The sequence below is a fragment of the Ctenopharyngodon idella genome, chromosome 12 (genome assembly GCF_019924925.1).
Source record: "Ctenopharyngodon idella isolate HZGC_01 chromosome 12, HZGC01, whole genome shotgun sequence".
Taxonomy (NCBI): Eukaryota; Metazoa; Chordata; class Actinopteri; order Cypriniformes; family Xenocyprididae; genus Ctenopharyngodon; species Ctenopharyngodon idella.
This window is the reverse complement of record NC_067231.1, coordinates 8,367,218-8,389,973: the sequence shown is the minus strand read 5'-3', so window position 1 is coordinate 8,389,973 and position 22,756 is coordinate 8,367,218. Positions and strand designations below refer to the sequence as shown.

At 36.9% G+C, this 22,756-nt stretch overlaps 1 protein-coding gene across 1 annotated transcript in view; it reads right to left on the bottom strand.

The window, feature by feature from the left end:
* Positions 1-22,756, bottom strand: part of waplb (WAPL cohesin release factor b) — a 58,427-nt gene that overhangs the window by 20,285 nt on the left and 15,386 nt on the right. Inside the window, exons 4-10 of the mRNA XM_051914198.1 lie at positions 21,590-21,918; positions 18,392-18,507; positions 8,241-8,336; positions 5,463-5,624; positions 1,822-1,958; positions 1,610-1,721; positions 1,287-1,514 (exon numbers count right to left, since the gene is read on the bottom strand). Coding sequence (XP_051770158.1) covers positions 1,287-1,514; positions 1,610-1,721; positions 1,822-1,958; positions 5,463-5,624; positions 8,241-8,336; positions 18,392-18,507; positions 21,590-21,918 — 1,180 coding nt within the window. The remainder of the gene's footprint in view (positions 1-1,286; positions 1,515-1,609; positions 1,722-1,821; positions 1,959-5,462; positions 5,625-8,240; positions 8,337-18,391; positions 18,508-21,589; positions 21,919-22,756) is intronic.

The window sequence follows — 22,756 nt, the reverse complement described above, 5'->3', positions numbered from 1 at the left end:
CTCTTCCAAGCTTTATAATAGAAGTGAATAGTAACCAATATTTTGAAGCCCAAAAAAAGCACATCCATCCATCATAAAAGTAATCCATATGGCTCCAGGGGTTTAATAAAGGCCTTCTGAAGCGAAGTAATGCATTTTTGTAAGAAAAATATCCATATTTATAACTTTATAGACTATAATCACTTGCTTCCAGTAACATCCGTCTACACGTTCAAGAGAGAATAGAGTTACGCCAGGTATGACGTAGAATGTAGGAGTAACGCAAGGTTTTAGGTGAGAGTAGACGCCTCTCGTGATTCTAGTTTATAAAGTTATAAATATGGATATTTTCTTCAGAAGGCCTTTATTAACCCCCTAGAGCCATATGGATTACTTTTATGATGGATGGATGTGCTTTTTTTGGTTTCAAAATATTGGTTACTATTCACTCCCATTATAAAGCTTGGAAGAGCCAGAATATTTTTTAATATAACTCTGACTGTGTTTGACTGAAAGAAGAAAGTCATAAACACCTAGGATGGCTTGAGGGTGAGTAAATTACTGAGAGTAAATTATTTATTTATTTATTAATTTTTTGGGGGGTGAACTAACCCTTTAAAAGCTAAAACTTTTTTAACATTCACCATGTTCAACAATAAAGTCAATTTCAAATTCAAATTAGTTGTGAATCAGTCAATAAATGAATCGGCTCATAAAATCAGCTTGGTGAACCAAATCAGCCAACTCATTGATTGATCCAGGTGTCAAGACTTTGTGGATATTAACTTACATTTTTATCAGTTATTCAAACAAAGCTATTGTAAGGTTTCAGAAGACACTTTTTAGTTTGATTGCACCTTTTATTGAAGCATACAAACTCCAGTCCCCATTCTTTTTAATTGGGAAAAAACAACCAGTATGTTCTTGTGTTCTATGGAAGAAAGTAAGTCATAAGGATTTTGAATGACATGAGGGTGTGTAAAAAAAAAATATTAAAATTTTGGGGTGAACTACTCCTTTAAAACAAAGACTAGTGTTAAGACACAACCCACTGAATAGATTTTGAAAACATCCCTAGAATGCACAATCCAAAATCTGAAGTGTATCCACTAGAGGGAGCAGAAAATGAACCTTTCTGAAAACCCAAAATGAACACAATCTCCCATCTGCATGGTCTATCACACAAGCTGAATAATAAAAAGTGCAAATCCTGGACAGGACTGTTTGTAGATGGAAACAAACAGAAATACTGCACTGCAGGAAGAAACATCACCCAATAAACAAGCACAAGCTGATCTCAAGCTTACCGTGATATTCTCCAAATCGAGATGCTTATTGTGGACGGTTTCACAGAGTTTGCGAATCTTTTCTTTCACTTTGTTCATCTCTTTTGTCGTCAACTGATCAGCAATGGATTTGTCCTGTTCTAATTCCAGTAAACGAATCATCAGATCCAAACTGGCCCGATCCAGGTCCATATTCAAGCGGTCCCGACTGAGAATGTACATAAGAGAGGCCGTACACAGAGCTAGATTCTGAGGAAGAGACAAGGACAGCAAAGTAGAACCGATTAAATGTAAGACATCACCCAGTGAAGATTTTAGAAGAGTCAAAACATCTTTGGACTTACTGGATGTTGAGGTGCATCATTGAGAGTTTTAAAGACCTGAGCCACTTTCCCACGAGCCCTCAGGTGCATCCTGAAACCGGGCATGGCGCAACGTGTGGCCAAACTAATAACACTGCACACAATTGCAAAAGGATTGTAATGAGCAAACATTATGTCACAGCTTAAACATCACAGAATGGTCAGAATATACACTGAAGGAATGCCTTCCGCACCTAAGGCAGCGTGTGTTAAGGGGTTGACCAGTCTTTAGACCAGTGGCAAGATACTCAAAGTCATCTGTGAACTCCTGATTCTCGCCAAACTCCACCACATCATTGAAATGCTTCACGTGCTGGACAACAGTGTACAACTGCAGAGAAAAAGAAAGCATGCTGCTGGTTATTTTATGGGCTCAGTTACCATCTATCAGTGCAACCGAGCAAAGTGGTATCAAGCTACATGCAGCGTTAACCTCATCAACAAAATTACTGAAAGAGATATTCTGTGATGATGGGTTTTGCTTTCCTGAGGTATATGGGTATATAAATATATAAAGCCCCTTACTGACTCAAACACTTCATTCATATTTTGGATGATATGGACACATTTTTTATTTTACAATATGAGAAGTTTTATTTCACGATAACAACATATTTAACTGTTATTTTGGTTATTTTATTTTAGTCATTAAAAATAAGAACAAGGAAACAAATTACAAACAATAGGACAAGTGCAACAGAAAGTTCTATTCAGTTAAAGGTGTAATGTGTAAAATTTGGGAGGATCTATTGACAAACACAATATAATATACATAACTATGTTTTCAGTGGTGTATAAAGACCTTACATAATGAACCGTTATGGTTTTATTACCTTAGAATGAACCAATTCTATGTACATACACCGCAGGTACCCTTACATGTTAAGTTGCCTTTACGCGCCGGCATGTTCTACAGCAGCCCAAAAAGGACAAACTGCTCTACAGAGTCGCTATGTTGTTGTTGTTCTAAATTGTTCATGTTTTTAGAGGCAGCTTGGATCGTCACTACGTTGAATACGCACAAAGTAGTAGTAGTAGTCGTCATCGTCTGGTTTATTAGAAGAAGAAACCTCATTGCTTGACCGGCCTATGTACTCTCTGCTGTCTCAGACGACAACATGTCTTGTGTCGGCCAGACGGCTACGGTTGCTTATCTATTTTGCTTCGAAAGGGAGGGGTGAGCGCCGTTGGTAGATGCCGCTAATATTTACACACTGCTCCTTTAAGACATAACCAACTGTGTTTAGATGAATGCTCTACATGATGGTCATTTTGACATGATTGTGCGCGAATTTGACCATCCAGGCGCAATAAGCCATAAAAGAGAACTGAATTTGGGTTTGCATGCTGTCAGAGAGGCGGCTTTCTAAGCGTGTGCTTCAGGTGTAAGTCAGTGAGCTCCAGAGCCGCATTGAGTTCTTTTTTTATGCTGTTTTCAACTCTTTTTAGCAAGTATGTCCCACTCTTTATTTTTTCATTCATGCATGTTTCTTTATTACTCTAAAGTGTCAATAACGATAGACACTATATCATACCAACATTATACTGTATATCGTCATACTGCAACAATTATCCAACCGTAACTATTTGTTTAATGTCATCAGTTACTTTACACTAGTTACACATGTTCTGCATTATATTTTTAGAAAGGCTACTCTTAGTTTTGTCTAAAGTATAGGTAATTCAGGATCAAGTTGATACTAAAATAAATAATAAATACCAGCCTTTCTGCTATACCAGTAGTACTGAGAACTGGATTGATTCGGAACCTGTTGATAGGCGGCTACTTTTAAATGCTCATGTGTGTATTTTTTTTCCAAAGGTTTTCATTTACAACCTGTTTTATGAAATGTTGATCACGGACGCATGTGAGGCACATGAATGCAATGGCCAATCAGAGCCATTTAAAATATCAGAATGCGTGCAATTCTGCTCAAAACGTTTGAGTTTTTGTTTAATGCAAGCTCAGCGTTCTGCACGCTTGCAAACCCTTCCATTATAAGCAAGTGTGGACACAATGTAAACGAAATTCACTGTACAGTGTAGACAGCTTTTTTTCAGCTTTTTTGCAGGATTGAATCCGAAACTGCGATGATTGACCACAATAGCCATATCAATAAATGAGACAAAACAATTCTGATACTGTATGTGAAAATAAATCTGTGCATTATGTCAGGAATACATTTATGAGTGTAAATGCAAACTAATAGACCAACCACTTTTTCTATTACATGTAATGTGTTTCTTTGTTGTTCGTTATTACTAACTTTTTACTTGATCTATTTAAATAGTGTTTACTTCTCAATATTTGAGAACCAATTTTACTGGTACTGGTACAGACTACAGAAATTTTGGTATCATGGCAAAACTAGCTACTCCAATTACTGTCATATTAAAAATAATAAATAATTTAAAAAGTGGTTATCTGGAGTAGATGAAGATTCGTTTCACATGGCACATGCAAAGAAATGTAATCTCACAAGGCCAGCAAAGTATTGCATGTTAAGCTTCGTTATTTCGCTGATAATGTGTCTACAAGCTAATAGAAAGACCCCAAATCAGAGTTACAACAAACAAGAGCACTCTCTTATTTGTTATAACTCTGATTTGGGGACTGAAACCTGCCTAAATGTAGAACAATCCAAACAGCTAACAACTTTTAGCCTAGATGAAAACCAAACCATTCATTCAGTGAGTGGGCAGAGTAAGAGTTGAGGGTTGTAACGTAGGTGGGCTTGAACACCTTTCTAACTGTTTAACACCCACAATAAGAATTACTCTACAGAACATCAGTGCTTTCTGGACCCCATCGATAGGTCTTTGTGTGTTACTATAACAGTCCTAATGATCAAGCCAGAGTTTCCAATATGCTGCCACTGAGAAATTCAAATTCAAAATTCACTGAAAAACAGCTGCACTACTCTGTATGCATATTAAGATAGAGCTTTATGCCTTTATCGTTGGTTCCATGCCACTGACTTTCAAATTTAATTGGCTCCTGTTTGGGCCTTCAGTATTAAGTTGCTAAATGTTCAAACATCTAATGCATTATAAATGTCTTAACGCAGCAGTAAAGCCACACAATACAGATTCAGCTTTTTTTTTTTTTTTTTGCCCCAGTATAAAGCACATGTGAGTATTTCAAAGATGTTTCCAGTCTAACTCAAGCCCAGGCCTGGGACAAAAAGTCCAGTTGTGCCCCCTTATTGGCAGCCTTGTGCATGAACTACCTGGATTGGTGTTGTCAAAATATAGATTTTAAGATGCATATTGATTTTGAATATTTCAGACAGTTTCAATACTCTTTTCAGCGTCTCAGATAAGCTCGGTTGACAGTAAATGCAGCAAACTCCACCTCTGTATGTGATCTGAGTTTAACATGCATTTAGAAATGCAATGTGCACCAATTACAATTTATTTTCACATAATTTCTAACATTTTTGTGGACAGGTTACAGCATTTTTGGATTTCCCCATATGCAATAAATTTGAAATTCCAAATTTAACATGATTGTAACATCTTTCTAGGCTCATCTGATCATCCTGCCAAAAGTTAAGATATTTTGGAAAGGAAAAGAAAAAAAGAAAAAGAAAAAACCTGGATTAAATATGCAAACTAATATTTTTAAAGACAAAAACTGGATATCACTTGTTGAATTAAACATGCAACATGATGAGATCGTGACAACAAGCATACTACATCTAAATTGTTTATTACTGCATTGTGTTTCATGCTATTTTGAAAAAGTAGCAGGCAATATGCACATGATTTGATGCTATGCAGCAAGTTTCTATATTGTATAAAATCAGAGGGGGCGTCAAGTGTTTCCACTCACCTCCTTGTGTTCTTTCCTACATTTGAGTGCAGTGACCATGTCCTGGTAGGGTTCTGTAGGGATGGTAACGGACTTGGTGACTTTGGGAGGAGGGGCTGGAGCTTTGAATACTCCGTCATCCTTGTGAGAGTTTGACTCTTTACTGCCTCCTGATGAAACAGCCTGTGCAAGAACGACAACCCAGAATTAAAGCATAACATGTTTGGAAGCACTGCAGAGCTGATTCACATACACCATAAGCTGCCAAGAATCGACCCACTGCTGGTTACATAACATGACGACTAAAGATGGGCTACAGAACGTTATAAATTCCTCATGTAGCAACCGCTAAAAAGGCCAAATCCACAGGCAACAGCAATGCTGCTAAATAAAATGCTCCTAAGATGGCCAAGCGCCACATATTTAAATGAATAATGCAATGTTTTGAAAACTTTAATATCTGCGGTCTTGTTTATAGAAACAGTACAAACGGAGGTGCTGAGCTAATGAGAATGCTTACAAACAGTTCAAGTGAAGCGTAAGCATATCTGTCAGTGTGTTTAATATTACAGTGGGCTTCACTGGCGGCAGCAGATGCAGGCTGCCTAAATTGTGTGGGATTGATTGTGTTTAGATTGCAAATGTAGAGAGCAAGGGAGAGGTTGTTAGTAGAAAGAAGTGCATAATGGGGTTGGGGGGGGTTTGTTTGCACAAAGCATAAAATCAAAAATCACCCTATTTACTTTAATACACAATCCTGGTTTTAATGTGAATGATTCATCAGGTCCAGCTATTTATTCCAAAGAAAAAAAAAAAAATGCTTGTTTCAGAATCTTTCATTAAAATGTAATAACTTGCTTCACCTTGCTGCCAAGTCTACTATTTAAAGGGTTAGTTCACCCAAAAATGAAAATAATGTCATTTATTACTCACCCTCATGCCGTTCCACACCCATAATACCTTCGTTAATCTTCGGAACGAAGCCATCGGATTTTTTGTTGAAATCCGATGGCTCAGTGAGGCCTGCATAGCCAGCAATGATATTTCCTCTCTCAAGATCCATTAATGTACTAAAAACATATTTAAATCAGTAATTCAATTCATGAAGCTTCAAAGCGTTATGAATTAGCGTGTCGAATCATGATTCGGATCGCGTGTCAAACCACCAAACTGCTGAAATCATGTGACTTTGGCGCTCCGAACCGCTGATTCGACACGCTGATTCATAATGCTCCGAAGCTTCATGAAGCAGTGTTTTGAAATCGGCCATCACTATATAAGTCGTTATTTTGTTTTTTTGGCGCACCAAAAATATTCTTGTCACTTTATAATCTTAATATTGAACCACTGTACTCACATGAACTGATTTAAATATGTTTTTAGTACATTAATGGATCTTGAGAGAGGAAATGTCATTGCTGGCTATGCAGGCCTCACTGACCCAACGGATTTCAAAAAAAATATCTTAATTTGTGTTCCGAAGATGAATGAAGGTCTTACGGGTGTGGAACAGCATGAGGGTGAGTAATAAATTACATTATTTTCATTTTTGGGTGAACTAACCCTTTAATATTAAAAAAAAGAGCTGAATTAGTGATGGGAGAAACAAAGCTTTGCAAAAATCTGAATAAACTGAACCATGTTCAAAATAATGTACTGATTCAAAGCACTTGAAATTCAAAACGCTGACAACTGTAATGTGAACACAGCCCAAACATGCATAAAGACTAGGGCTGTCAAAATAACTCTAACAATTATTTTGGTAATCAAGTAATCGGCCAATTATTTTGATGATTAATCGAGTAATCGTTTTTTTTTTTTTTTTTTTTTTTTTTTTTTTTTTTTTTGTGGTGACAAAAATAGACCTATGTGAACAGTAGCCTTTAAAATTACTTAAAATACATACAGTATATAATAATAATAATAATAATAATAATGAGGCAATAATCATTCCGGCAGAGAGCGCCAATGGCCTGGTGATTGTTACACTTTGCAGCATGATCAAATCCTTGTTTATAATTGGCCAAACATCGTTTAATTCAAACGTCCACTTAATCTTTAACGTTTGGCCACTTCTTTGCGATAGACATGCTTACAGCCACAGTAATTTCTTGAAAAAGAACATGTGGACATCAAAACATGCAAAACTCAGAGCGCAGGTTTAAACTTTTTTTGTAATAGCGATAAACAACAATTTGCATATTTAGAAACATATTGATGTATTCTCCTGTGTCATAGTAGGTTTATAAATGATAGTACTATATCAGTATCAATTTAATTAAATTTGTTTAGGCTTGGTGTTTATAATTGTTTATAATGAATGCCACTATAATTCATATATTTCATTTCATACTTTTCACTTCGATGCAATTTGACAATGCAATTTTGACCCAGTGTCACAGTCAGATGAGGCTGAAATAAAATAAATCTTCATCCTCCACAATCTACTGCAAATTCCATCCAATCTATTCCTGATGAATAAAATCTAGTCTCTACCTAAAACATCACAAAACTAAATTAAAGTGGAAGGTGAATGTCATTTCATATCGACTTTAACAGCTGAGTTCTGGTGCTAAGCTATTACTGTTTAATGTTTCACACTGAGTGAACACCAAAGCAGAAATGTGTGGAGTGCTATCACAGAGGTAGGAGATTTCGAACAAAGGTGACCATAAACATTGTGGTGATAGCATGAGAAGTGCCTGATCTGAAGTGCTTTCTAAAGTTGAATATGATGACTGTGTTTGTGAAGAAGTTGAAGTATTCAGTGGAGTATCCTGTGCTTGGTGTTATACTCACTGGAGGAGCTTGAGATCGTGATGGAGGCATGGGTAGCAGTTCTTCTGGCTCTGGCTGGTTCCAGTGTCTTGCATTATACACAGCTTTAGTAGGCGACTGCGGAAATAACAGACAAACACTCTTACACTGAGGGAATTTTCATACAAGAGCTTATTCCAGAGTTCATTTAATATCTTGATTATCTTTGGGCTCATTAGGTTTGGGTGGCTTGTATCAGGGACAACAACTCTATTTTGAGATTGAACACAAGTTTCACAGTTTTATTGGGGGAAAAAAATTAGGCATATCAGCACATACCTTTATCATTGGTTCTCAACCAGGGAGACAAAGCCCAAATGACAAAGGCCTCAAATGACAAAAGTAATTCTACTTTTGATTTTTATTTATTTCAAAATTGTGATTCCTAAATCTGGTAAAGTGAATTGGGCATTTTTTATAAACAAATACACATTTTTTCCCTAGTTATGCAAAGCTCTAAACTATTTTTATTGGGTAGAAATTGTGATTAAAACATTTTCAAAATCCTTCATCATTCAAACTGAGTGAGAGGCTTTGAATATTATTGTGGGAAATGGGGGGCCTTGGAGGCAAAAAGGTTGAGAATCACTAATGAGAACCACTACACATATTTTAGTAGGGACAAGTAAGTAAAGAAGTTAAGCTAAAAATGATTTTGAGTCATTACCTTCTATGATAAATATCCATTGCAAATATTAATTTACATTTAAGGCGTTTAGTGACAGTATTCACCATTTTTTTCATTTTCCGAAGATAATGCAATTTGTGCTCGTCTGCCCAAAACCACACTCAAGTATGAGCAAAAATAAGAGCGAAATTTGCCTCCGCAAACACTACTATAATGTGAAGTGAACAAAATATCCATTTCTGGCAGTTACCCAGCCACAGTGATGAAAAAAGCCACTTATACTCATGTTAATGAAGCAAACACATCAGGGTTCAGAGCCAAAAAAACACATTGTGGAAAAGAGACCTGTGAGAGTTAGGAGTGGAATCACACATGGGTTCAAAGAAAGCAACCAAACCGAGTGTGAAACCCGAGAACACATTCAACATCCAAATCCACTCTAGTCATGAAGATAATTGTCTGTAAACATTTTTCAATGCACAAGCCTCTGCTCCACTTTGCACAAAGATGGCTATATTCCTTCTTCAACCGTAATCACATTTGTAATTAAAACTCATTAAGAAGTGCTACATTTCTCAGCTTGTTTGTTTTGGCGGAGTGTGAAATGAAGCGCAGGTCATTTGTCTCAGTAGGAGTGCATTCAAAACAGACTACAGGAACACTCTGTATATGAACAACTCACAGAGGATGCCAGATCGAGTCAAACTGCAGGATCTGACGGCGCACAAACAGCCAAAAGGGAAGGGGGTGATAAAAGTGCACTTGGCTACTGGAGGAGGTGTAGGCACAGTCCACTGGGCAACACTGAGGCTGGGTTATTATTAATAATGAAGAGAAAGAGTCTGGCCCTCAACATAACTCTGCAGGAGACTGGTTTTAATCTTCTGTAATTAAGAAGTGTTCTTCATGCTAGCAGGGAGTGAAAGTCTAGCTCCACCCCATACAGAGTTCCACATGCTGGGCTAGAAGCTTCCAGAAGGTCTTGCAGAGAGAAATCAAACTACCCCCTGAAGTGTTTTTTCTGTGAGTTGGAATCCCCATCTAAAGACTAGAAATGACGCTGCCAAGTGAGACCTCCAACAGGACCAGCACACAAATACAAACGCTTCTAGCTATGCAAGTTCATGTTGCTATGTCCTGAAATACCACAATGTGATTAAAAAAAAATGTGCAGAGGTGATGTAAATAACAGATTAATTGTGCAGTATAGACCGTTTCATTGATTACAATGGGAGTTTTGGCGAGTTTTAGCAGCTTGGTTTCAATAAAGGCTGTTTTTGGACAATGACATTTTGATTTCTGAAACTTACTGTCTGTCAATAGATCAGGGTAAACTACATTTCTCAATTCATGACCACTTTATTTGTGAAAAGTCAACACAGCCTTTGTAACAACTGCATTTGCAAAACCAAACAAATCGTTGAACAGTAAAAAGAAAAAAAAAAATCACGCCTAATGACTGTCTAATGGCGCTTTTCCACTGTGTGGTACGGTACGGTTCAGCTCGCTTTACTTTCGTTTCGTTTTCCACTGCAGTTTAGTACCGCTTCAAAGTGGGTGGGATTATAGACTGATCGTTATAGTTGTGCCGAATCTACTGCCGTGGATCCGCTCCTCGGCTACCAAAGAGAGGAACGTCTGCACCTCGTCTACTGACCACGATACAGCCATTTCTTTTTTCAAGGTGCGTGCGACCGTGGTTTAAAGAAAATTGTTTTAAAAAAAAGTCATGTGAACAAATGATACTGCGGTGGCTGTTATTGACTATTTAAATCTAGCGGGTTTGGGGTCTCGCGTTTCAAACACAATGGCGCTGGTAGCGACGATTCTCTCTGACCAATCAGTGATCTACAGTGTTTACACGTCACATTTTAGCATCGGTACGGCTCGCTTGGAACCTCAACCGGGGTGGTAGCCGTACCGTGCCGTACCATGTAGTGGAAAAGCACTAATAGACAACTGAAAACTCGAGTGGAGAATGCATCTGAGAAGTGTTTAAATGCGTTCAGCTCACATTTTAAAAACAAGGCGGTTTTGACTTCAGCTTCTTTACAATCCATCACAGTCATATGCCACAGCTGTATGACGACAAATGGATTAAAAAACAAACATGACTCTCCAGCACCTGTGTGTCAATAGCTAATCACTTTAATTAAATTAACTTTAAATATCATAATCATGTCAATATTGAAGTGTCTTAAGAGCTTAGGAAAAGAGAAAATGTCTCTCCAGTCAAATGCACAACATGTAGCTTAAGTCTGCAGCTCTCTGAGTAATTTCACTACAGTCAGGCACTTCTCCAGCAGAAATACTGCCATCAACTGCATCCTCATGAAACTACTAATAGGTTTGGAAGTAAACGTACAAAAACATAAAAATAAACAATTTACCTATTATTCATGTAATAATCAGGTCAATACACCTAATAAAGCTTCTCTCAGATCATGATGTAATATTAATCTTCAAAAAGACTCAAGTTGCTCCACATTTTGCCTTCCATTTCAATGAGCGCCATCAGCATGGATTTTAGACTCGCTGCTTGCAAGATCCACGGATTACAGTGAACAATGTCAATTGAAGTGGCATCTCTCATTCTAATAAGGAGAAGGGCTTTAAATGGGATATTTTGAGTAATGTCAACAACTTTGAGGGCAAGTATTCTCAAGCTAACAAGCTAGCTAGCTTCGTTTGTGACAGTTAATACTCTTATAAGTTTAGTTTTCTGTTTAACCTTTTCAGATCTTCTGTTTTTATAGTTTCACTAATGTTATTATATATTATATTAGTATAATAGTAATTTTGTCTTTATGCATATATCCTATCATTTGGGGTCATTCATTTCATTATTTTGTTTAATTATCTTTACAGATCGTGTTAAGCCAAACTCAGAAATAACTTGTATCCATTGGGCAGGCAATAATATAAAGTAATAATAAATAAGTAACTTAATAAATGAAAGTAATGGAGCAGCGGCTAAATCAGTCAGCAGGACACCGGGATTTTTCCTGACTGACTTTGGGGCTGCAGGCTATGCACACGTCAATGCCGTTTATGTTCGGGTTCAGTGGGGTTTGAAAATAAATGCCTTAAGGTCGGGTCAGATTCGGGTCTAATTTTATCGGGTCTGTCTCAGGTCAGGTTTTTCTTTTTAAAAAAATGTATTTATGCACATCGGGTTTGGGTAAGAAGTGATTCGGGTAGGGTACAGATTTTTGCACCCATGAAGACCACTAAAACAAAGTTACTTTAAATGTTTGAATGGGGGACAAGCCCAAAATTGTAAAATTCCAGTAAATTTAACCTTTCAACAGAGGTTATAACAGATTTAATACATGATTATCTAATCTTTAAAAGTATAATGTTTTTAAAAAGCATTTTTTCTTTTAAATCATCCTAGGAAATAGAACATTTCCAACAAATTTGACTAGTTGATTTATGTGGTGAACTATATTCTCTTTTTATATTTTAAAGATTTAATATTTTTATAGCTGCACTTTAAAGGGGATGAATTTAAGTTTTACTATGCTGACTAGTTGTCAATTTTGCAACCTGGTCTCACGGAAAGACATACTTGTGGGAACATTTTTGCAAGTCGCAAAATACGTACCCAATACGTACATATCACTGCAGTTTCCAACAGAAATGGACACTAGAGGCAGTAAAACTCTTTTAAATCCTTTCATACACAGTTACGATTACAGGGTCAGATTATGGATTAATAAAGACTTGTTTTTACGTCTCCTTGCACAATATGTTATGATCTCAAAACGCTTTTACCAAAGTGCACAATTTGTAAACAAATACATTTTGGAATTTGAATCGCTTAACCAGCTCCATATGTTTCGCCTTTATATATTATATAACAATATTGCTCGGTAGCTCAGCCGATACGGAGGCTCAGCCGATACGGAGGCTCAGCCGATACGGAGGCTCAGCCGATACGGAGGCTCAGCCGATACGGAGGCTCAGCCGATACTTCGGATGTGGAAGGCTTGGGTACGAATCCTGTGAAAGACTAGTCATGGCAAAAGAGCTCAAAGATGAGAGATCAAAACAAGCTAAAATGGCATGATTACGAATGCTTTTTATGTCACATTTGCTTTTGTTAACACTATCGGGTAGGTTTAGGTGTAGTGTTTGTGGTACATTATTTTTAAATGTAATGGAGCATTAGCTCCACTCACCGGACATTTCAAATCAGAACTGTGGTGATACGTATAAAACCAATGTAATAAAACATACCGTACTCACGTTCATCTGGTTCGGACAAAAACTGAACACGCTTTTAGCGCCACTCAGTGGACATTGAAACTGTCACGAAACGTACATGGCGCTACATATTTTCGTTTTGCAAAAATGTTCCCACAGGTACGTTTTTCTAATGAGACTGGGCTGCAATTTTAGGTGGTAATTCTTTGTTTTGTTGATTTATTTATTACATATATAATAATAATTGTGTTACATGCAATAGCACAATACTGCCCATTGGCCACCCTGCTTTCCAGATACTATTACCAGAATAAATGAATGAATGAATGAATGAATGAATGAATCAATCCAAAAGAACAGGGGGAGAGAGAGAAAGAGAAAGAGAAAAGAGAAAGAGGAGAAGGAGAAAGAGAAAGTGTGTGACAGAAAGAGAAAGTGAGAGAGAGAAAGAAAGAGAAAGTAAGAGAGAAAGAAAGAAAGAAAGAAAGAGAAAGTGTGTGAGAGAGAGAGAGAAGCGCAGAGCTAAAGTGCAATGTCTCCACATAAATGATTCATGGGCGAATCAGTCTGAGTTTGTGTATCGAGCAAGAGGTGAGCAGGCTCTGCCCTTGGCATGTTCAGCAGTGGCAGTAGGAGTGACCGCGATGCTGAGCTTTGACCCATTTCAAACACCTCTCATATTTCACTACTGTCATGAATAAGAACATCCCTTTCGACTCTCTTCCTGTAACTACAGTTGAAGGCAAATGAAAGGAATGTTGTGTTAAGTGGAATAATGCTGATTACCTCAAAAAAAGACCAATCACTCAGTTTTTAAAAAGAGCAAAAAATGCAGTTACAGTAATAAACCTACAATGGAAGTAAATGGACACTGAGGGAAAGAAGAAATTTGAAGCTCACATTTTTGTTGAAGCAATTACATGATTTATTCAGTTAAAGTGTTATTTGAGCTTTAACATCATTTAAATCATTCTTCCAGCAGTGGCTTAATAACATAGATTGCCTGAGAGCAGTGCGAGAGCTTTGCACTAGCTGTCAGAGCTCTCACTTGTCCTATTGGGACATCAATTACGTTATGACGTTCCAACAATCTCACATTCATTGATCATGTCAATGCTTTATGCCTTGCAAACTGAAACATTTGCTTGCTGTGATATTTTAAAAGAAGTTTGGGGAATTTTGCTGATTTAAATGTTATTAAAAATAAAGGGGTCATGAACTGAGAAATCAAATTTCCCTTATCTTTTGATACATTAGAGGTCACTGTACTATAAAACATGCAGTACGTTTCAGAACTCAAAACTTCCTTTTTAATCCAAAAACAGCTCAAATTATATACAGAAAGCGATCAAAGAACGCTCCTTTTTATAATCACTGGAGCTGTCAGTCAATCAATGAACCTGTCAACACTTCACAAGGAATCTCTTATTTACATTGTGTCTGCAATGTTTTAGTTATGATGCAAGCATTTGTGAGAGTGCAGAAACTGAGTTGCAGCGCCAATCATTGCATTTTTGCGCTCAACAGATATGACTGTGATCATCTACAATGCAACCTTTTATGCAGTGGGTGTAGATATAAATATAATGCTGTAAATCAACACTTTTCAAGATTAATCTCAGCAGCTCTAATAGTAAAGATGTAGTAAAAGATTTGTAAAAGTGTTCCACATTAAATACTTATTTCATATGCAAAAACATTACCAAATCAGAACATTTTGCATTTACATTAAAGTCTTAAGTGAAAATACAGTTCAAGACCCCTTTAAGTATAGACTTCTAGCACTATATGCCATCATTTCCCAGCAAAAGGGTTTTCTGAAAATATATTACATTGGTTCCATTGTATTAGTTAAAGAGTACAACAACACTTAAAAATGTTAATAAAACTAACCTTATTTCTAAAAAACAAAACCCCATCCTTGCTTTTAGAATTACTTAGCACATAACCAGACATTATTCTGGTTATTCTCCTATCAACCCAATTCATGATTGGAGGTTTCTACATGTAAAGACTTCCCTTTTTGTATCTTTGCACATATTATGCAAGTGTTACTGGGTTTAAATGGCCATTGTACAAGTTTGTGAAACTTTTCTGACAGTGTCAACACATTTAACATTTGTTACTCTGGCAATACTTTAAGTATTTTATTGTTCCTTGCTTGACCATGTTTAAAAGCCTTTTTTTTTTTTTTTTTTTTTGCAGTGATAGATATAAATGCCACAAATTCTGTCAATAAAGCTCAACTTGCACTGAACCTGGAGTAAAATAACAATACTAATATTTATGGTAGTCTTCATTTTTTGCATTTTCAAACATTAACTTTTATTTTGATGAAAATCACAGGAAGCCCTTAAAACTTTGTTGATAAGCACTTTTGATTTCAAGTATGAGAAGATGGTAGGCGTACCTTGCATTCCCAAATGCACGTTAAAGCATCCAAAACTAAGAGAAGATGCAGAGATGGAGCTCGTGTGGAGAAGCATTTACTGCAAAACGAGCCGCTCGGAGACACTGGATTATGAGCTGCTCACGTGTAAGAACACAGAGCTGTGCTTCACTCTGAAACATGCAGCGCATATATATTTAATTAAGCAGCTATTGCAATTTAATAAATCACACTAAGCAATATCACGATTTCAGTTTTATTCTGATTAATTGTGCAACCCTACTTCTCACTATCAGTGATTGTAGCTAGTCAGTTCTGCTCTAGGGCTAAAACGGCATTATCAGCAACGTCGATAATAAAGAAAAAAAAAAAAAGACATTTTTGTTGTTGAATAGTGTTTTGATCTCATATGACCTATTTTAAGGGCCTACAATTACACAGTTTGACCAGTGGGGAGCTGTAGCGCAATCCTGTAATGCCACCCTATCGGATGCAATCCAATAAGACGACGACACCGCTCTTCGGAGTGCAACCGAAGCTGAACCAGTAGAGTGTGGGTAAGTTTAACATAACTACAAAAAAATGCTGTTATATGCAGGGCTGCCAACTCTCACGCATTCAGACTCACGCAATTGACACTGTTCTCAAACCACACGGCCATTTTCTCACACAGTAAAAAATACATTGCAGAGGACACGGACAATGTGTCGACAGACAAGACAGAGCAGGTCACTCTTGATATGAAACAAAGTCTCTCATCTTTTAAATTGCCGATTTTACTATGAGATTCAAACTAGAGGTCTGCGCGGGACTGTTTTTTTTGTGCCGCTCCCGCAATGGTTCTATTCCGCACACACTCGCTCCCGCCTAAAATTCACTCTGTGTTCACCCGCTATCCGCATATAGTGATTTTCTTCACCACCCGACAGGTCCCGCTAAAGATCGTTTCCAGAATCTCGCGTTTAAACTTTCCCTAAAGAAAGAGAGTGATTGGGGATAACAATATAAAATGTTGCATATACAAGATTTGTATTTGTTATTTGTCTATGATGCTGTCAACACCCTAAAAAATGTCAGAGAAAAAAATGTCACAAAGAATAATAGGCTAAATATCACAGAGAATAGGCTAAATTAAATAGCCTACAACATGTCCCTCAAAACTATAGGCTATGCCAAAATTACATAAACGAAAACTGTTGGCTTACTAGCTATAGCCTACTGCAAAATGAAATCTTTTTTAACATCCATGCAACAGAATGACGCTGACTGACGACCGTTTCAGAACGTCTCTCCTTCAAAATCCGATCACAAAGGTTGAATGTTCTCTGAAGGTGCACTCGCACAGACCTCTAATGCAAATAACATATCTTGCCAGGTTTCTCAGGACAGGGAACTGGGGACTGTGTGAACGCCACCACTGCAGAAAGATTTGTTCACTTCAAGTTCAAGCACAGATGCGCTGATGCCAAAGCATCTCGGGAGCAACCGGGTTATTGTCAGACCGCCCGCTCCCGCCTAAAGTACACTAAAGTTACCGCCCACAATCCACCTTTCATTCAAAATTTAATCCCGCGCGAGCAAGAAATCTTATCGGATCCCACGGTTCCCGCGGGAGAGCCGCGGGAATGCAGACCTCTAATTTAAACAATAAATGTGGAATTGGTGCTCTTAGTGTGCCATGACAGATCGCTGTAGCATCTCAGTTCAACCAGCACGTAAAGAGATCATCTCTTCCACTTTACTACTAGTTATAGCATGAAATAAACATGAATGAATATCAGAAGTTATGTCGAAAGAAACGGTACAATTTGGTGAAATGGCATCATGTCTCACATCATCACTCAATCAGTGTTTCAACCGCAGAAAGACGTCAATAAAACAGCTTGTAAACAAGGTCATGTAATTTTACACTTACCGACAGAAACCATTCAATGACCATAAACTCAATAGTTAGCTAGAAAAATGAACTCTAGAGGAGCATTTTCTAAAAATATGCACTATATCACAATCATATTTTTACTCTTATTAAAGTTAAGATAATATTATAAAAACTGCATTATATGTAAATGTATACAAATCAGTTGTTAATTTTGACCTTTAATATTATAGTAATGTACCAGCTGACTGGATTCCCTGTATAGTTCTTATTTTATTTATTAGTTAGAATAGGTAACTCAGTATTTTAAACTGAATAATCCATAAAAGCCTACTGATTAATCTGTGAAATAATCAAAGATTAGTTGATTAATCATTCTAATAATCGCTAGATTCATTGATAATCAAAATAATTGTTTGTAGCAGCCCTAATCCACACTGATAAAGGAAACCACGGTTATACCACAAACCATCAAACTCAAATACAGAGGAGAGCAGAGCCATTTAATATGTAAAGTCATCTATAAGTAAGCAATTCACAGGCAAATTCCCCCAGAAAGTGTTGTGGAGCTATGAAAACATTGCCCTGTTCAAGCATTTTTTTGTTTAAAGTTCAATACAGACTTAAACAATAAATCATAACTCCAGAGAAGCCTGTACCGCAGACACAGGAGCAGTCATAATAATGGCTGAGCTGTCAGCGGGGGTGAGCAACATAACTGCATTACTGTCATTACAGATAAAATTCAGAAGATGAAGACAACGGCGCAATGCCCGTTCCACCCTCTGCATTCACCACACTTCCGTTAATGTACACACACAAAAAAAAACAACGAATCAAACGCCTTCATCATTTCTTTACATGATGGCAGTAGGGCACCATTTACTTTGTTGAAATGGGCAAAACATCCTTCTGATTTCTAAATTAAATGAGACAGACTACACCACACTCCAAAAGACATACTGGCATCACAAACCATCAGCTGAATGATGGAAAAAATTATGCTATGAAAGAGATGCTATGAACCTCACCTTCTTGGGTCCACTGAAGATCTTCCTGCTGCCCTCCTTGGCTTTCTCCTGAGCTTTGACCTGAGGTTTCCTCACTGTCTCAGAGGGGAAGGGGACCTCTGGGAACTCCAGAGGATCTGTAAAACCACAAGCAAACATCAGCCATGTGCCTGCTAAATGAAAAGTGCATTAAAAATAATAAAGGCATAATAAAAGAGCAAAATATATAATAGGGCTGTCAAATCAATTAAAGGATTAGTACACTTTCAAATAAAAATTTCCTGATAATTTACTCACCCCCATGTCATCCAAGATGTCCATGTCCTTCTTTCTTCAGTCAAAAAAAAATTAAGGTTTTTGATGAAAACATTCCAGGATTATTCTCCTTACAGTGGACTTCAATTGGCCCGAAACGGTTCAAGGTCAAAATTACAGTTTCAGTGCAGCTTCAAAGGACTTTAAACAATACCAGATGAGGAACAAGGGTTTTATCTAGTGAAACGATCAGTCATTTTCTACAAAAAAATAAAAAATTGTATACGTTTTAACCATAGCTCGTCTTGAACTAGCTCTCTTCTTCTTCTTCTCTATTAGAATTCCGGCAGTGTTGTTTGTTAGTGTGATCTGCCGATACCGATTTTTGTCGATTCCGATTTTCTTTCTAAGAACTATAATACAAAAATCTATTTTTCTTCAACGCAAAGTTTTATTTTCATTAAAAAAAACAAAAACAAGTAAAAAGTCAGTAATAAAATAAGAACAAATAAAATTGACAACAGCACAAATAAATGCAATAGAATAAAAAGAGCTATGAAACTAAGTTTTTCAGGTTAAGTAGGTTTATATTCAGGTAAGAAATACTACAGAAATTAATCAAATGTAAGTGAAAGTAATCAAATGTAAAATAGCACATCCAGTGTTATTTTACATGTTTACCTTAATTTCTGTAGTCTTTATTATTAAATACAGATTTATTCTTACCATTAAAGTTATAAAACGTATTCAGTCAAGAGCAGAAAGTGATTTTCTTTGTCTTTTGTTCTTTGATTAACATGACAGACAGCAGCAGGAATATTGGACTGCTGTCCCTTTAAGAGTTTATGAACGGACCCAATACTGTTGCACAACATGCGTTCTCTTTCTCAACTATAATGATCCAAAACTGTGTTTCTCTGAATAATCGCCAAGATGGCATTTTGACATAATTGTGTATGTATTTGACCGTTTAAGCGCAGTAAGCCCTCATTTTGGTACTTGTGACTCTGTTTGAGACTGAGCGTGGCTTGTCCGCTCCACCTATATAGATCAGTGGTTCACGCGCTTTTGGTGTGAGCGCAAAACCTGCGGGAATGACTAAAATTATGTGCAATACAAGCACTATTTAACCGGAGCGAATGAGACGAGTGAGAGAGAGGAGGTGCCCACGCGCGTGTGTGTCACTTCAGCGTCAGAGAGAAGAGAGCGATAAACACGCAGCTGATGTTATTGCCTGTGATGCTGGTAACAAAACGGATCATGAGGAAAATCGGCCGATCAATCGGTGCATCTCTAATTTTGAGTCATTTTACTTGATTTACAAGATTTAAAACCCTTTCAAACTTACAAATGCTAGGCTATATAAAAAGAACAAAGAAGCAAATTACAAATAGTAAAATTTTTAAAAATCTTTTTTCAGATACATAGGTTTATTTAACATGTATACATTTATTTAACATCTTTTGTTGTTTGATTAACATTAATGGCAGACAGGTATTTCATTGGGCTCCTGAATGCATGGACATAATATACTGACACATATTCAGTTTTTTACCCACCTGTTTATGTCCACTTAAGCCATAAACGACTGTATTCACACGAGATACTCCACATGATGGGCATTTTAACATCTGTGTGTGCATGTATTTTACTATTCAGGCGCAAGGAGAACTGATCGCGTGCATGACAGAGAGAGAGAGCGCACGCGAGAGAGCGCTTCTGTTGTGTATCATTTAGCACGATTCCGCCTATCCCGCCTTCACTAACAGCAAGTTAATCGATAAAGAATTATGATTGCATTGTAATTTTGTGATACGACAAGCTTGGCTACTTTTCATTTGGCTGTAGGCTGAAATTATATTCAACCTGCCAAAGTGGCTAGTGGGAGTGGCTGTCTTACCCGCCACAGCTGAAATCTATGGTTAAAACGTATATAATTTTTTATTGTTTTTTAGAAAATGATCAATCGTTTCACTAGATATGACCCTTATTCATCGTCTGGTATCGTTTAAAGCCCTTTGAAGCTGCACTGAAACTGTAATTTTGACCTTCAACTGTTTGGGGCCAACTGAAGTCCACTATAAGGAGAATAATCCTGGAATGTTTTCATCAAAAACCTTAATTTCTTTTTGACTGAAGAAAGAAAGACATCTTGGATGACATGGGGGTGAGTAAATTATCAGGAAATATATATATATATTATACACACACACACAGTCAAACCAAAAATTATTCATACACTTTTGATATATTTTTACTAGTGGGTGCAGGACACTATAGTTCATTTATGTAAGTGACGATAGCAAAACAAAGTAAACTGACATATTATACACAAAGTTTCTTCATACAGTGAACTACCAGTAAAATTGATAAAAAATTTGAAACCAAAAATTATTCAGACACTGACCATGACCTGACCATGTTTTGCTTAAGTGTTATCTGACATAATTAAGATATTTTTTTCTGACACAGTTTAACTCTGAGATCTTGTCATATTTTATTACCATTTTTTTAAATTATAGTGAATAAACTGTAATAATGAAATGTCTGAATAAAATTTGGTTTGACTGTATATCAATTTAATAATATATAAGTACATCTATTATGTAAACACAAACTTCTATGTTAGATACGATTAATCGATTTGACAGTACTAAAATATAAATTAATGCTTGTTTTTGGACCATTATGATTTTTTGTATTGATTTTGATATTTCACTTTAAAAGAATTACTATAAACACATTGATTTATTCAAATCAGAGCAACATATGCTACCGTTATGTAAAAATGAGTTAAAATGTATGCATTTTTTGTATGTGCTTAAACTTAATGGTCCTAAAAAACAGGCTTAATTTTCTGTATGCAAAAGTACTTAATTTTGCAATGAAACAGAATCTAGATCTGTTCTTGATGACATTGTGAGATTAGGGGGGAAAAAATCTGTGTTGAGTGTAAATACTGACCGTGTTTAAGGCAGTGACTGTGACCTGCAGTGTGACTGCTCTGAGAGTCCTGCATCTCTCTGGGCGGAGGACTGTCAACATTTGTCTCTATAGACACCAGTGGCACTGCTACGGCTGCCGCAGCCTTCCTCTTGGCTTTCCTTCTTTCAGAGGATCCCTCCTCATCCTCACTGTCACTATCACTCAGTTCATCAAAGCCGAAGTATTTGATCCTGTAGTTAGAGCTTCCTGAAGCAGAGTCGTCATCCTCAACCACTGCATCAGCGTCATCAAACCCAAAGAGCTCCAGCTTACCGCTCTTCATTTTGCTCTGTGTGGGTCTGGAACGACTAAAAACGCAGACAAACAGTCAAAATCTCCCACATGTACACATCAAATCAAACATGAAAGAATGAGACCAAGTGAGAGCAACCAATGAATTATGAATTTAACAGAAATATATGGCATCTTTCAAGATTTTTTCACATTTTGCTTCATCAATGTATACTTGAATATATACTTATACTTATACTTGTATTCTTTTTTCTTCATTAAGACTGTGACTAAATGGTCGCATTTTGCAACCTTTTTTTTGTGACGGTGCAACTGAATTTTGTTAGAGGTCGCACTGGTGCCACTACCAATTTGACCAACTGGTAAGCGCTGGCATTTCTGTTGCATATAAGAGAAACATTAAATGGCAAATGCACCAAAAGCAAAATGAAACAGTGCTACTGAGCATTTATCAGCTCAGCCCAAAAAAGAGCGCAGTGTGAGCTTAGAGCAAAAGCATTCACTAACTGACAGAAGAAGAAGATTGAACCGCAGAGCACACCTACCTATTATGCAATCGTCATGGACCAATGGAAGTTTGAAGCTGTTTACCACCTGGAGCAAACCTTTCCGGAAATTTCGTTTTGGCAAACCCAATATTAACTTCAAATGAACTTTGTTTTGGCCTGATTTGACATTACATGACATTAAATGACATTACACCAGTTTGTTCTTCAATTTCACTTGAAATATACTGGGGCATTAAGTGTAAGCGGTTTAGGTTGGAGTTGTGGATTAATAGTTGAGCCGGGTTCCTCAAATGGGCGACAAGTTTCAGTTTAGCTTGCATCACTTCAATAAGAGGCTCAAAATAAAACCAAATAAATAAATAAATAAATACATAAATAAAAAAGA